Source organism: Chiloscyllium plagiosum, chromosome 22 (genome assembly GCF_004010195.1).
Source record: "Chiloscyllium plagiosum isolate BGI_BamShark_2017 chromosome 22, ASM401019v2, whole genome shotgun sequence".
Classification (NCBI taxonomy): Eukaryota; Metazoa; Chordata; class Chondrichthyes; order Orectolobiformes; family Hemiscylliidae; genus Chiloscyllium; species Chiloscyllium plagiosum.
In genome coordinates, this window is record NC_057731.1 from 27468155 (window position 1) to 27482315 (window position 14161).

Here is a 14161-nt window from a genome sequence, read left to right on the forward strand (position 1 = left end):
TTTGAATCTAACATTTACTTACTTGCCATCTGAAATTCTGAAAATGCAACCCGTTCTAGCTGAACACGTAGCAGTTCACAAGGTGCATCTTTCAGCAACTGAAACAATTTCACAGCCTTATTGTAATGGAGATCAGCCAAACTGCGATGCTGCTTACGAAAATGGTCATCACCAACCTAGATTTCAGAAAAAAGAAATTACATATATATCTTTTCAGTTAAGACTTTAAAAAAAAAGTTATTTTATCTTTGTAAGGATGTTAACATAAATAAAACAATTGCTGCCAGCTTCTTTGTCTCTTGTTTAAGATAAGCTTCTTGGATTAAATGATTGCGAGAATTCATGTTATTTGAAATAACCAATCTAACCAGTTAACCAGATTTTGATGCTTGGTTTTTTTGAATGAACAAAACCAGAAAAGGTAATTTCAGTCATCCAAAGTGTGCCCAAGACTTATGAGAACAATTTTCAAGGTGTTGGGACATCTGGACATCAAGAGAATTTCAGAACCAATGAATTACTTTTTGATGTGCAGTCATTGTGACACACTGACTTCCTCCACCACTGACGCAGTGTCAGTAATGTGTCCATAATGCACTGCAGTATCTCACCAAGGCTTCATTTTGATGATACCTACCAACCCTGCAAATTTTACCACGTAAAAGGATAGCAAAAGCATGAGTTCCTTCTATTTGGACTCAGAACAAATTGCTATCGCTGTAACAACACTGTAGTTGTACCTAAACCACATAGTAGTAACTTAAGGCAATAGTATACCACCATTTTCTCAAGGACAGTTAGGGATGGCAGTACATGCTGGTTTGGTCAGCAACGCTCAATCCAACAAATGAATAAACAGAAAGGAAAAGCTTTGAAAGGAAAAGCTTCCACCATAACTATAGCTTAATAGCGACATTGATCTTATGCAGTCACCCGAGAGGCAGGCATGATTTAATTTGATGTCATCGGAAAAGCAGTACCTCCAACTATGAACTGCTCCTTAGGAATTGCATTAAATATCACTCTAGATTAAATCAAGATTCTCCAGTGGAGATTCAATCTACAACTTGCTTACTCTTAAAGGAAATCACTGATTCAAGATTGATATTCAACATAGCCAACCGACACAGTAAAAATCCACTAAATTATTTAACAACATAGCCCAAATAACAGAATACACAAGTCAGAGGAAGTCATGATCAAATTCTGTACTATTTCGTATAGACCACAACTTAAGCATATTCTTTAGTGATGGTCATCAGCACAGAGGAAGAATAAGTATTAGATTACTGCAGACCTATGACGTTGACTGCTGGCATTATAACCATGAGTTACGAAGACAGATTGGAAAATGTGAATTGTTCACTTTAAAAAGGCGATAGAGAAGTTATCCTGAGATAAACACAATGAAAAAAGTCAATGCAAGCCACAGAATCAAATCAGTAAAAGGTAAATTTAAAATGTATTAGAAGATTCTGTTCATAAAAAGTATAAATTCCCACATGAAAACCTAAGTATCATTAACAAACTCAGTAGTTTTTGCAATGGAGTAGCTTTAGGATGTTTATTAACAAATATAGAGTAAGTGGCCTTGCTCGTCCAAGTATAACTTACAGTCTGCATTGCCACATATTCATCTCTAATACACCACTTCGAAGAAACTGTATATTGAGAAATATAAAATACAAAAATAAAGTAACAATTCCTCACTTAATAAAGGGATTGAGGATGATAAAAAATTTTGAAAGCGTGATGCCGCCTGAATAAAGGTTTCTGCATCACACTGTTCTATTTTATTCATTTATGGAATGCGGGCAGTTATATTGCCCATCCCTAGTTGGCTAGAGGAGAGTTAAGAGTCAACCACCTTATTGTGGGTCTGAAGTCACATGGGTGCAGGTTTCTTTCCTGAAAGGACATTAGTGAACCAGGTCAGCTTTTCCTGACAATTGGCAATGGTTTCATGTTCATCAATAAACTCTTCTTTTCAGATTATTGAATTCATCTTCCATCCAGAGTATGATTGCAGGTCCCTAGAACATTACCTTGGTTATTGGATTTATAATCTTGCAATACCATTAGGCCATTGCCTATTCCCATTGGAGTGCATAAGATGACAAATTCACACAAATAAATAATACGTGAATTATATAAATATCGAACACAAAATGAAATACAAAGATTTATATTTCTTTAATATTTCTCTCTCCAGCTTAATTCGACAAAAATATCATTCCTTCAAAACAAATTTGTACAACACTACCCTAATCATTTTAAAAAAACTCAAATGACATGCAAATATAACATGAGTAAGATATCTGTCAACTGATGTGATTTATCTTCATATTTATATAATGTTTTAACAGCATATATTTTGCCTACATATTGGAATTGTCATGAGGTCACATGAATCACAATCCTGAGTTCAAGATGGATTTTTGAAAGGAATACTTTTAATTATTTCGCCTCTGTTAAATTTGAATGGAGTAATATTTGAGATAAAGTGCCTTGACAAGTGGCAAACTGTTGCATTATGTGAGATTTTTGCGGTTTTAAGCATATCTTTTCATTAAGTAGTTTTAAATTACCTGGTTTCTAAGAGAATTATGATACATAGAGGCAAGTCTATGATGAATTGTCGCAGCCCGGTACTGACACAAGGGTTGTCTTGCAGATTCTGTATGTATATCACAGTATTTGAGAGATTTCATCATAGAATCAGCAACTTCTCTCTCAATCTGAAAAATTGTAAGACAATAACTTCAATTATCTAACAAGATCTCAATTAACCTCAAGTAAATACTTACTGAACATTACTTCCAAGAAGGAAATAATGACATCTTTTAGTGAGTTTTGAGAAGATTTGTAGCTCAGGTTGCAGGTTTGCTCGCTGAGCTGGAAGGTTTGTTTTCAGACATTTCATCACCATACTAGGTAACATCTTCACTGAGCCTCCGGATGAATCACTGGTGGGAAAGCCCGCTTTCTATTTGTGTGTTTGGGTTTCCTTGGGTTGGTGATGTCATGTTCTGTTCTTTTTCTCATGGGATGGTAAATGGGATCCAAGTCAATGTGTTTGTTGATCGAGTTCCTGTTGGAATGCCACGCTTCTAGGAATTCTCACGCATGTCTCTGCTTGGCTTGTCCTAGGATGGATGTGTTGTCCCAGTCGAAGTGGTGTCCTTCCTCATCCGTATGTGAAGTTACTAGTGAGAGTGGGTCATGTCTTTTTGTGGCTAGTTGATGTTCATGTATCTTGGTGGCTAGTTAGGACAACATTGGACGAACAGGCAGAAAACTAGCCACCAGGATACATGAACATCAACTAGCCACAAAAAGACATGACCCACTCTCACTAGTATCTTCACATACAGATGAGGAAGGACACCACTTTGACTGGGGCAACACATCCATCCTCGGACGATGGAAACAGAGACTCGTGCGAGAATTCCTAGAAGCGTGGCATTCCAAGTGGAACTCTATCAACAAACACATTGACTTGGATCCCATTTACCAACCCATGAGAAAAAGAACAGGGAATGACATTACCAGAGGAAATGACGCCACAACATGAAATGCCATCACGACAGGAAATGATGTCGCTAACCCAAGGATACCCAAACACACAAATAGAAAGCTGGCTCTACCAGTGCTTCATTCAGAGGCTCACTGAAGATGTTACTTAGTATGGTGAGGAAACATCTGAAAACAAACCTCCCAGTGAGCAAACCTACAGCCAATGACATTTTTATTACAACAACAGAATTATCTTTAAATGACTTTTTAAAAATATGACAGGGTTTGTTCATGAAAACCTCCTTCAGTTATTCAACACCTTACATTTAGTTTTAAATTTGATATAGTTAGAATCTGATTTGTTATCCTAGATTTCCTACGTGTATTTTAGAAACATGTTTGTCCAGAATTTGCATGAGTAAAGCATACCCAATGAGTTAAACTCCTTCCTCACTCTTCAGCTTGTTGCTGCAAGTGAAAGCTGATAACAGAGGTGTGGGCATCATGGTATATCAGACTTCAGGGAATGATAATATTTTCTCTTTCACCTTCATCAATGAAATTAAAAGAAACAATAAGGAATGACTGAGTAGGAAATATGGAAGTGGGAAAAGAGAGATTGAACTGAAAAGAAAGGGAGGAAGTAACGAAAAGCTAGAGAAAAGGTGAAATTCATAAAATCTTTAAGACCGATTTACAATCTAAAAGGAAGGAGATACCAGTTTGAACTAACTGGTGTTCTGGACCAGACAGTGCAGTGGCAATGCAGAACCATAAAGTCTTGCAGTCAGAAGATGTTAAGCCATAATTTTGTGTGTTAAACTTTACGTAGTTCATTTCGCAAGCATCACAATTGCTTGGAATTACCGAGAAGCTTGAGGACGATGCCAAACTCCAGGCTGTGTCAGGCTAACGGTTGAGTGGCAGAAATTGTTCAGTAACTTATGTATGCCTTGCCAAAAATTGCTGACCAACTTACACACTAAAGATATCTGGCAAATAAAGTGCACAATTATTTTGCTAGAAAATTGTTGGTTGCTGCTTAAAGTATATAACCTTTTTTGTGCTACAGAATCATTAATAATCATTGAGCTCCCTCTGTTGGCAACGTGTGCAAACTAACCATCTGGTACGCTACTAAACCCAAGTTCACGACCCAAGTTCTCGGAAGGTTCCAGATTGCTGAAACACTTACCCATGCCACTGTTCTCTCTATACTTGGTTATTCCAATGCTCCCATGGTCAGCCCCATATGTTACACACTGCAGTTTGTTTAAAAAAAATCTGCTTTTCTCTAATTTGCGCTATGTCCTTTCCACCTATTGCCCATGCTCACTTACTTACATTGACTCCTGTACCTATAGTGCCGTCATGTTAAAATTATCCATCTTGCTTTCAAATTCCTCAAACCTCAACACTTTAGCTTGTTTATTACTAGTTGCTGTGGCTTCAGGTACCTAAGTCTTAAACTCTAGATTCCCCCTTTTAACCATGTCTGCCTCTCTTTCCTCCTCTAAGATGCTCCATAAAACCGATAAGTCTGGCCAAAATTTTGTTTTTCTCTCCACATATCTGATTACGTGGCTTTGTTTCAAAACATTCTTGTGAAGTACAGTGAGAAATTGACTAAGACACTATATTAAAGCAAATTTGTGACAAGTAGATGACACAAAGCTAGCTCGGAGCATGAGCTGAGGTTGCAAAGAAGCTTCAGTGTGATTTGAACAAGCTCAGTAAATGGGCAAGTCCATGACAGATGCAAGATAATGAGGATTCATGTAAGATTATCCATTTGATAGCAAAAACAAGGCGGCAAACAGCTATAAATTGAGTGAAGGGAATTGAGATCTGGGTATTCTGACACACCAAAGGTTCAGCAAATGGTAAATAGGCAAATAGTATATTGCCCTTCATCGCGAGCACAGGTGCAAGGATGTTTTGCTGCAATTATTCAGGGCCTTGGTGGATCATACTTGGAATAGCATGTAGAGCTTTGGTCTCATTATTTGACAAAGATGTTCTTGCTATGGAGGGAGTACAGCAAAGACATCAGACTGATTCCAGGGATAGCATGATTGATGAATTAGTTAGGATTATATTCAGTGGAATTTAGAAGAGTGGGGTGGGATCTCATAGAAACCTATAAATTTCTAACTGGACTAATAAGGGTAATTAATGTGAGATGGAAGTTCCCAATAGCAGAGGAGTCCAAGGTTATGATAAACCATTTAGGAGTAGGATGAGGAGAAATTTCTTTGTCTGGAGTGTGATGAGCCTATGGAATTTGTTATCAAAGAAAGCAGTCAGGGTCAAAACATTGTACGATTTCAAGAAAGAACTAATTAGAGCACTTGGTGCTAAAGGAATCAAATGATATGGGGGAAAACAGAAACAGGCCACTGAGACAGATGAGCCGTGAACATAATCAATAGAGCAGCAGGTTCAAATTGTCTACTTCTGCTCCTATTTTCTGTTTATTATTGATGCTCCGTACAGTGAGATTAGATAATTACATATCACATATGACGTAGAAATAGGTTATTCAGTGCTTGCTCTATGTGGCAGTATTTATTCCCATTACTATTTAAATACATGTATAGTATCCATTTCAACCAGTTCCTGTGGTAGTGAGTTCCATTTTCATGCCACGGAGTAAAGACATGTCTTTTGAATTCACGAGTAAATTTCATCATGATCTTGAGTTATATTCTTCTGCACAAATCCAACTATTCTTAACCTCCGCCAAGTAGTAGTAACAATATTAGACTTGGGCTCAGTTTTCTAAATTGGAGCGAGGAAAGCAATTTAATGGTGAATCAGACTCCTGTATGGTAGTTCCTGGAGGAAGTTCGGTGAGAATAGCATCACTGTTATCCTTCCACGATCTACTGACACTTCCCAAAATATGAAACCATTTACTGAACTGAATAAGGTGAACAGTGGACTAAAAGGCCACGTACTGCATCTTGTTCAATACCTGTTCCTGAGCTTTTCTTGATAATGGAGCATAATCTTGTTCTAGGGTTGCCATTGTAAAATAGGTTGTTGATAGTTCCCATTTTACAGAATCCCAAACAGCTGGATGTTTTTCCCAACTGGTAAGTGATCTCATTGCCTTTAGATAGTAATCCACAGCCTGTGTGTAAAAGAAAGACTTTAGGTAAGTTAAACCCGTGAACTCTGCAATTCCAGAAGATGTTTAAATGTTAATTTGCATCAGTAAAAAAAGGACACATGGATATCAGATAGTTTAAAAGTGTTTCCTGCAGCATTTGCATAAATGACATGGAGATTTTAATTTAATACAAGGGGAAACATTACACAGATTCATGTCTAAAAGTCCCATTCCATGTGCTCAAATTTTTTTCATGAAATAGTTTTAAGCATTTACTTTTGATTTAAATAACTGAATTCACATCTCCAGGGCATAATTTGCTACATCGGAGTTGAGTTGCTTCGCCACAAAGAGAAGGATTCAAGCTTCGAGCCCTTGAGAGCGTTAAATTAGCTATCATTTGAGGTAACAGTTCAAGTAATACAAATGCTCTTAGCATGCATAGACTAGGGAAATGGGGGAATTAACCATTGTCAAGATTAATGAGCTGTCCTCAGTGGACCCTAAATGAAGACAGTGTAATCTCAGTGGCACGATGTATCCTGATCCAAAATCAAATAAACCAAATTAAGATTAAAAGTGAAAGAAATACATGGAACACACCCAAGACAGGTGGTGGTGTTGTGAAAATATCATTGAATTAGTAAGCTCAACTCCAGGCTGTGGACATGGGTTTGATATCCACTGTGGCAACTGCTGAAATTTAAACTAAAAAAAAGTCTTGAATTAAAAGCCCAGTGGTGACATTGAAACCACTGTTGATTATAGTTAAAAAGACATTTGGGGGTTCATTAATGTTCTTTAGGGAAGGAAACCTGATCCTGTCTGGTATGTGCACGCCTCCGGACCCACAATGATGTGGTTGATTCTCAGCTCCCTCTGAGCAATTTGGGATTGCCACTCCTTGAAAAATCCAACCAATAAGATCAAAAAGAAATGGACTTGGATATTGTGGTCAACATCAAACAAACAGTGCCTATCATAACATTAAATGCTCTCTTTGGGATTTGCACTGTAAATTATAGCAATTAGCAGCTAAATAAAGGCAGTGCCTTTCTCGGGATTCCAAAAACTGCATGAACAGAATAAGTAACAGTGTATGTCCTCAATACTGAAAAATCCTTACTTAGGACATGGAGGGTCTAAACCAGGAAGTGCAAGGTAGAATATTTAATTTAGTGCTGAATGATGTATAGAAATAAAAATAAAGCATTAGAGATAGATAGGATTCAGAGAAAGATGAGACATAAAAGAAAAGGTTCCTTTTTAAAAAGGCAGCAAAATATGAAGGATTACTTTTAAAGTAAGACAGAGTATGCTATTAAAACAACTTATACTTCATTTGAAAAAGCTAACATTTTTCTGCCATTTTCAGGTGGCTATCTAGTGGGCAAACACCACACTCCTCAGCCTTCATGTACTTTAATGTTCAGTTTCTCAATAAGGTACCAGTTTAGTAAAGCAGCTTGGATAGCAATCTTCTTAGTTCTACTGTGCCTGTGCTGACACTGGAGATTGTTGTATAAATTACATCCAAGTAACGATGAGTGTTGAAACCCTAACCATTATTCCTAACCCCTCCCAAGAGTCTATGCCAGTAAAACATTTAGGGGAGTTAATGTGAATATTTTCCTAATATGTCACATTTTGCCTAAAATCCCTTTTTTTGTGCAATTGCTTAGTCATTCTTGCATGTGTAACTAAGATTTTTGTTTTAGTCTTCAACTGTGTTATGAGAGGGCACTTGAATATGAGGGGTGATTATTAATTCCTATTTTTAATACTAAAGTAATGAGTTAAAATTATGGAAATAAGCTTTAGATTAGTTACTGAAAGTGGTATGGAAGTCTCGAGCAAAATGTAGGATAGAGCAGAGTTTTTATGCAGACACAATGTGTGGAATGTCACTCATATAAAGAAAAGAGTATTACCAAAAGCACAGATAGATTGGGGTCTCTCAGGCACTGGAAATTTTATGCAATCTTGATAGGGATGTTTAGACATAGATTTTCTTATAAGTGAGGCAAAATGAACAAGAAAGAGTTGTGTAAGGTGTCTTCTTTATGATGCTGACAGGATTTTAAGTCAATGATTTAGCTTCTGATCACCAGTGAAGGTGTGAAAATACATTTGGATGGGATCCTGCAGCTACCTAGCTTTGCATCAATGTTGGATAGGTTCCAAACCATGAGGAACTAAACTCTATTTTCTGAAATAAAAACATTGTGCACGTCAACAGTATATTCACCATAGCATCGGAGAAGTTATCAATAGCCATCAAAAGATTACCTAGAAGCTAGATTTAAAATACTGAACAGAAGTTCAGACGTGGATCAGAATTTTATACATCTGCATGGTAGCCTGTCTGAGAATGTGTGACTGAAGTTGTCCTCACAAGTGAAGATTGTATAGCTTGTTCATACATGCCTTCAGCTGAAGTCAACTACTGAATAATTTTGGAAAATGTAATTCAAGACTTTGATAAATAGTCAAAGAAAACCATAAAAGACATGCCTTATTATAATACATGGCTTCCTCAGGTGAATATTCTCCTCTTTTCGAATCACTTCCAGTTGGAGTATGTGCCTGCGCGCAAAGTCTCATCAATCTCCCAGTGTTACAAAGCAATAAGGCAGCATTAGTTTCATCTTCTATAGTCTCAAAATCTTGAATACCCTTTTCAAAATAAGAAAAGCTTTTCTTCCAAAGCTCTTGTTCTATCATTGTTATTCCTTTGCTTGCTGCACAGTGAAGAAACATAAACATATTATTGTTCCATATGAAAACATTTATCTCAAAGATCTTTAACATTCCCATGACTTTTAGCTAAATTTTCCTATTACCTAACGGGAGCAGCAAGGTTATTTCAAATAGTTCACAGTTCACCAGAAAGGTGTATGGAACAAGAACAGATAGAATCCTTACCTGTTCCTTCAGTTTGCACAGCAGCAGCCTGATTCATGTAAAAAACTCCAACCTCATTTCTGCTGTTGCCTAATCTCTTCAACACTTGTTTAAGTTGCTCGACAACATGAACATTCTGATCACAGGAATGAAGCAATTCATTTGCTGCCTCGTAACATTTGCAGCTTACTGAAAGTTGGTATTCCAAGTCTGTATAAAGCTCTGTAGCCCAGCTGAAAGCTAGAACAATGACAGTTATACTCAAACTGTGAAGAGGAGGGAATTAAAGAAAAAACTAAAGGACAGTTAAATACTGCTACTAGTTTTAGGTAGCTTCTCTCTTTTCGTATGAATTGTAGTTTGCAGCAGATAGTTGGTTATCCTCAGTTCTCTTTCCACATTCCACACTTGTACTCTCTGACCAATAGTGGTGAAATACTGAAATATTATTCCACAGCACACCACCATCTGTCAGTCAAAAAATCCTTCCAATCTAATGTTTCAATAAAGTAAGAGGAGGAAAAAAAAGAAAAGCCCAATCACTTTCTAAAGAGCACTCACTGGAGGTTCAATGAAACTCATGGTATTCTTTTCCCAAGAGGCCCAGAGCCAAGAGTAGTATTGACACCACTCCCAGCACTGAGATGAACAACAAAGAGATCAGGGATACAGTTCAGTGCTATTCTATGCGGCAAAGCTATCCATTAAACACTGATGTTTATTGCATGGAAAAGGTTGGAAGCATGAAGTCATTCTAGACAAAGGCCAAACTGATACAAAGTACTTAAAATAATCCAATCAGACAGAGTATTTTTACGATATTTGCCCTAAAAGCAAATGTTTGTAGGTCTCATAATTGTCTTCAGAAATTTACAAAAACTGAACTTGCAGTCAATGAGGGATGGTAGTGAATGTCATGCTGTCACTGAAATTCCATTGTTGATAGCCCTACATAGTGGGATAATAGCCAGTATACCAGTGATGTGCATTGCACAAGTTTTGTTTTGGAGGACTCCAAAAATTGTCTTATTTTGTAGTGAAAAATATGAGTGTATGTTAATCTGAATTATTCAGTGCACAATGTTGCAGCAATTTAGAAAAAGTAAGTATGAAAACTAACCTTGGCAGCTGGACTCTCTGTGGAGGCTATGCAAAATTTCTTGATCCTCTCTAGTTTGGTAGCTATATTCCTCTTGATAAGCTGCTCTATTACTGGCATGTTGAGCTAACATTAACTGAATGTCACCATTAAGTGTCAAACATCGACTAAGAAAGAACAGGACTTCAGGTGACAAATTGTTAATAAGGCAGCAATAGGCATCTGTCAAAAGGAATTAAAAAAGGCAACAGTTAAGACAATATGCTTATAATGGATATACCAGAAGGTCTTGTGCAACATTGTTCATTGTAGCCCAGCATCTGGAGTGAGAAATGATAGTCTAACATTGACCATTCTTCTCGCTGCAGGTCATTTGCCCATTGTTACAATATAGCAACTTTACTGAAGCATCAGATCCATGAAATATTTACTTAAAAACACAAATAGTTGACTAATATGTTTATTTTTCAACATCCCTTGGAAAAATACCTTCTTGCTGTATCTATCATTAAAATGGAAAACTTTCTTTCTCCCACAAACCCTCTCAACAGGGGATTGCAGCTCTTATTAAAAACGTTGCTGATAAACAAGGCAGCTTATTTCGCTTTTGAATGTCCAAAATCCAACATGTTGTCGTAGTTGTGGGTATGTTCACTGAGCTGGGAAGTCGATATTCAGACATTTTGTCCCCTATCTAGATGACATCTTCAGTGCTTTGGAGTCTCCTGTGAAGTGCTGCTGTACTGTCTCTTCTGGAATTTATTTGTTTCTGTTCCTGCCACTTCCGGTTGCTCATTACAGTGGCCAGTATATTGGATCTTGTTAATGAAGTCCGCGGATGAGCATCATGCTTCTAGAAATTCTCTGGGTGTCTTTCTTTTTAGCTTATCTTATGACCATTGTGTTGTCCCAGTCAAATTGTCGTCTGTGCGTGGGGCAACCAGGAACAGCTGGTTGTGGCATTTAGTGGCTATTTGGTGTTCGTGAATACTGATTGCTAGTTGTCTTAGTGTTTCATGCAGTCTTTGCATAGAATCTTTTATATTACCTTTGACTTGCACAATACGGTACAGGGTCTTGTGTTCTGGTGAGCTATTGTCTGACTGTGGCTGTCAGTTTATGGGCTGTCATAAATCCCTGTGGTCGGAGAAGTCTGGTTGCCAGTTCGGAGACTTTTTTTTTTAAATGTAAGGTAGCATGGCTAGTGCGTTTTGTCTGTAAAGCATCTGCGATTGAGGTTATAGGATATCTGTTCTTGGCGAATGTAGTGGTGGTGTTCTTCTTCTCTTACAACAACCACCCAAACACACACACAAAAGAAGCTGAATTACGATCCTGTTCAAAAGCGCTACAACACACTGCAACATTCTCAACCTACACAGAGAACATCATGTTGATAGTCACGCTTCAACTATGACTCACCAGGATAAAAGACCTGCACAGAGTCAGATGTACAGCACGGAATCACACCCTTTCGTCCAACTTGTCCAGATATCCCAACCCAATCTAGTCACACCTGCCAGCACCCAGCCACATATCCCTCCAAACCCTTCCTATTCACATACCCAATTGTACTGGCTTCCACCACTTCCTCTGGCACCCTCTGCTTGAAAATGTTACCCCTTAAGTCTCTTTTATATCTTTCCCCTCTCACCCTAAACCTATGCCCTCGCGTTCTGGACTCCCTGACCCCAGGGAAAAGACTTTGTCTATTTATCCTACCCATGCACCTCATGATTTTGTAAACCTCTATAAGGTCACCCCTCAGCCTGTGACGCTCAGACAATTGTAATTTACAAGATTCCATGCAAAGACTGCACGAAACACTATATAGGACAACAGGCAGACAACTAGCAAGCCGCATCCACAAACACCAACTAGCCACTAAATGCCACGACCAGCTGTCTCTAGTAGCCCCACACAGATGACAAGGACCACAAATTCGACTGGGATAACACAACGATCATAGGACAAACTAAACAGAAGAGATTTTCTAGAAGCATGGCACTCATCCACTGACCCCATCAACAAACATATAGACCTAGATCCAATATACTGACATCCGAAAGTAGCAGGAACGGAATCAAATAAATTCCAGAAGATACAGTACAACCGAGATTCACAAGAAGCTCCAAAGTACCATCGATGTCACCTAGACAGAGGACGAAACGTCTGCAAATATATTCCCCGCTCGGCGAACATAACCACAACTACGATAGCTGACACCCAAGCTACAAATCTTTAGGCAAACCTTGAATCCAACATGTTAAATGGAGATATTTGCCACTGACCAAACCTGACGAGTGTAGCCATAGTGACTGACCTCAGAATCAAAGCTTTCTCATAAGCAAACCCTTTGCGCCACATCAAATAACAAGACACTTGCTGCAGAAAAGTCTTATTTGAAAACTCTTTAGCACAATTATTATCAATTGTTTTAAAACAAGAATGTCAAAACCAATGACTGTCTTGCCCCTATGCACAAATTTTAATTTGCATGCTACAACTGAATTTCCCAGGGCTTCTGATTCAAAAACACTATTTGCTCATTAGCTGTAAAGGATATTCTCTCAATAATTGATTGGAGATTTACATCCCAATGAGGGAGCAACCTTTTTCAATTCTTGAGATGGATAGGTCAAAACAAAAAGCTAAAATCAAGCAGGTGAAGAACAATTAATGAATTAATACTATGAACAGAACTAAGTGCAGAGTAGCAGTTCAGACTGATGCAAAAAAAAAGGGTACATAAGCCGCACCAATGCCAAATGGGAAGTGGAGAGAATTAGCCTTCAGCTATTAACAGGTGACAAGTAACCTGGCAGGCAGCAACAGATAAAAACAAAGACCAAATAATGAACAGTATACAAGGCAAGGTTAGCACTGTCACATTATCCAAAGGGAGTAAGTGTTTAAATTTTGATGCATTATATGAAATATGAATGTTTGTTTTTCTAAAGAAAATCTCTCCGAATTCAAGTAACTATATACTATAAGAAAGCAGAATTAAAAATACATGTAATAATTCTGTAATCCAGTGTAGGAGCTGCAATGAATTGTTGGATTAATGGAATTAACAAATCATGCTATCAATGCAGAGAAGCTTATTGCTAAGCTCCCAACACTCTACCTTTATTCTTCTCAACAATTTTACAATCTCTGAAAAACAAGAGGGCAAGAACCAGAGCAATTTCAACAGGGATGGGCATATTAGTTATGCTTTTTTTAAGTGGACAACTTGGCAGTCATCATTTTTATGCATCACAAACAATGTATTTTGTGAATCATTTTTCATGGTCAAAGTACCAAAACAGCTCTTATGAAAGTTGTACATTGATTATTGTGCGGTGCCCATTCATCCGCTGTCGTAGCCTTAGCATGGAAACAGACCCTTAGGTCCAACCCGTCCATGCCAACCAGATATCCCAACCCAATCTAGTCCCACCTACCAGCACCCGGCCCATAACCCTCCAAACCCTTCCTATTCATATACCCATCCAAATGCCTCAAATGTTGCAATTGTACCA

General features: G+C 37.9%; 1 protein-coding gene across 5 annotated transcripts in view; it reads right to left on the reverse strand.

Moving 5' to 3' along the window:
* The window catches only part of edrf1 (erythroid differentiation regulatory factor 1), a 69901-nt gene that overhangs the window by 14988 nt on the left and 40752 nt on the right, over positions 1-14161 (reverse strand). For 3 of the 5 annotated variants that reach the window (XM_043712610.1, XM_043712609.1, XM_043712612.1), the window contains exons 17-22: positions 10656-10856; positions 9557-9775; positions 9146-9372; positions 6494-6652; positions 2589-2738; positions 23-176 (exon numbers count right to left, since the gene is read on the reverse strand). In XM_043712610.1, the coding sequence (XP_043568545.1) occupies positions 23-176; positions 2589-2738; positions 6494-6652; positions 9146-9372; positions 9557-9775; positions 10656-10856 (1110 nt within the window). Of the gene's footprint in view, positions 1-22; positions 177-2588; positions 2739-3817; positions 4065-6007; positions 6298-6493; positions 6653-9145; positions 9373-9556; positions 9776-10655; positions 10857-14161 lie in introns of those variants that run through there. The other 2 variants (XM_043712614.1, XM_043712613.1) reach the window with 2 other exon arrangements.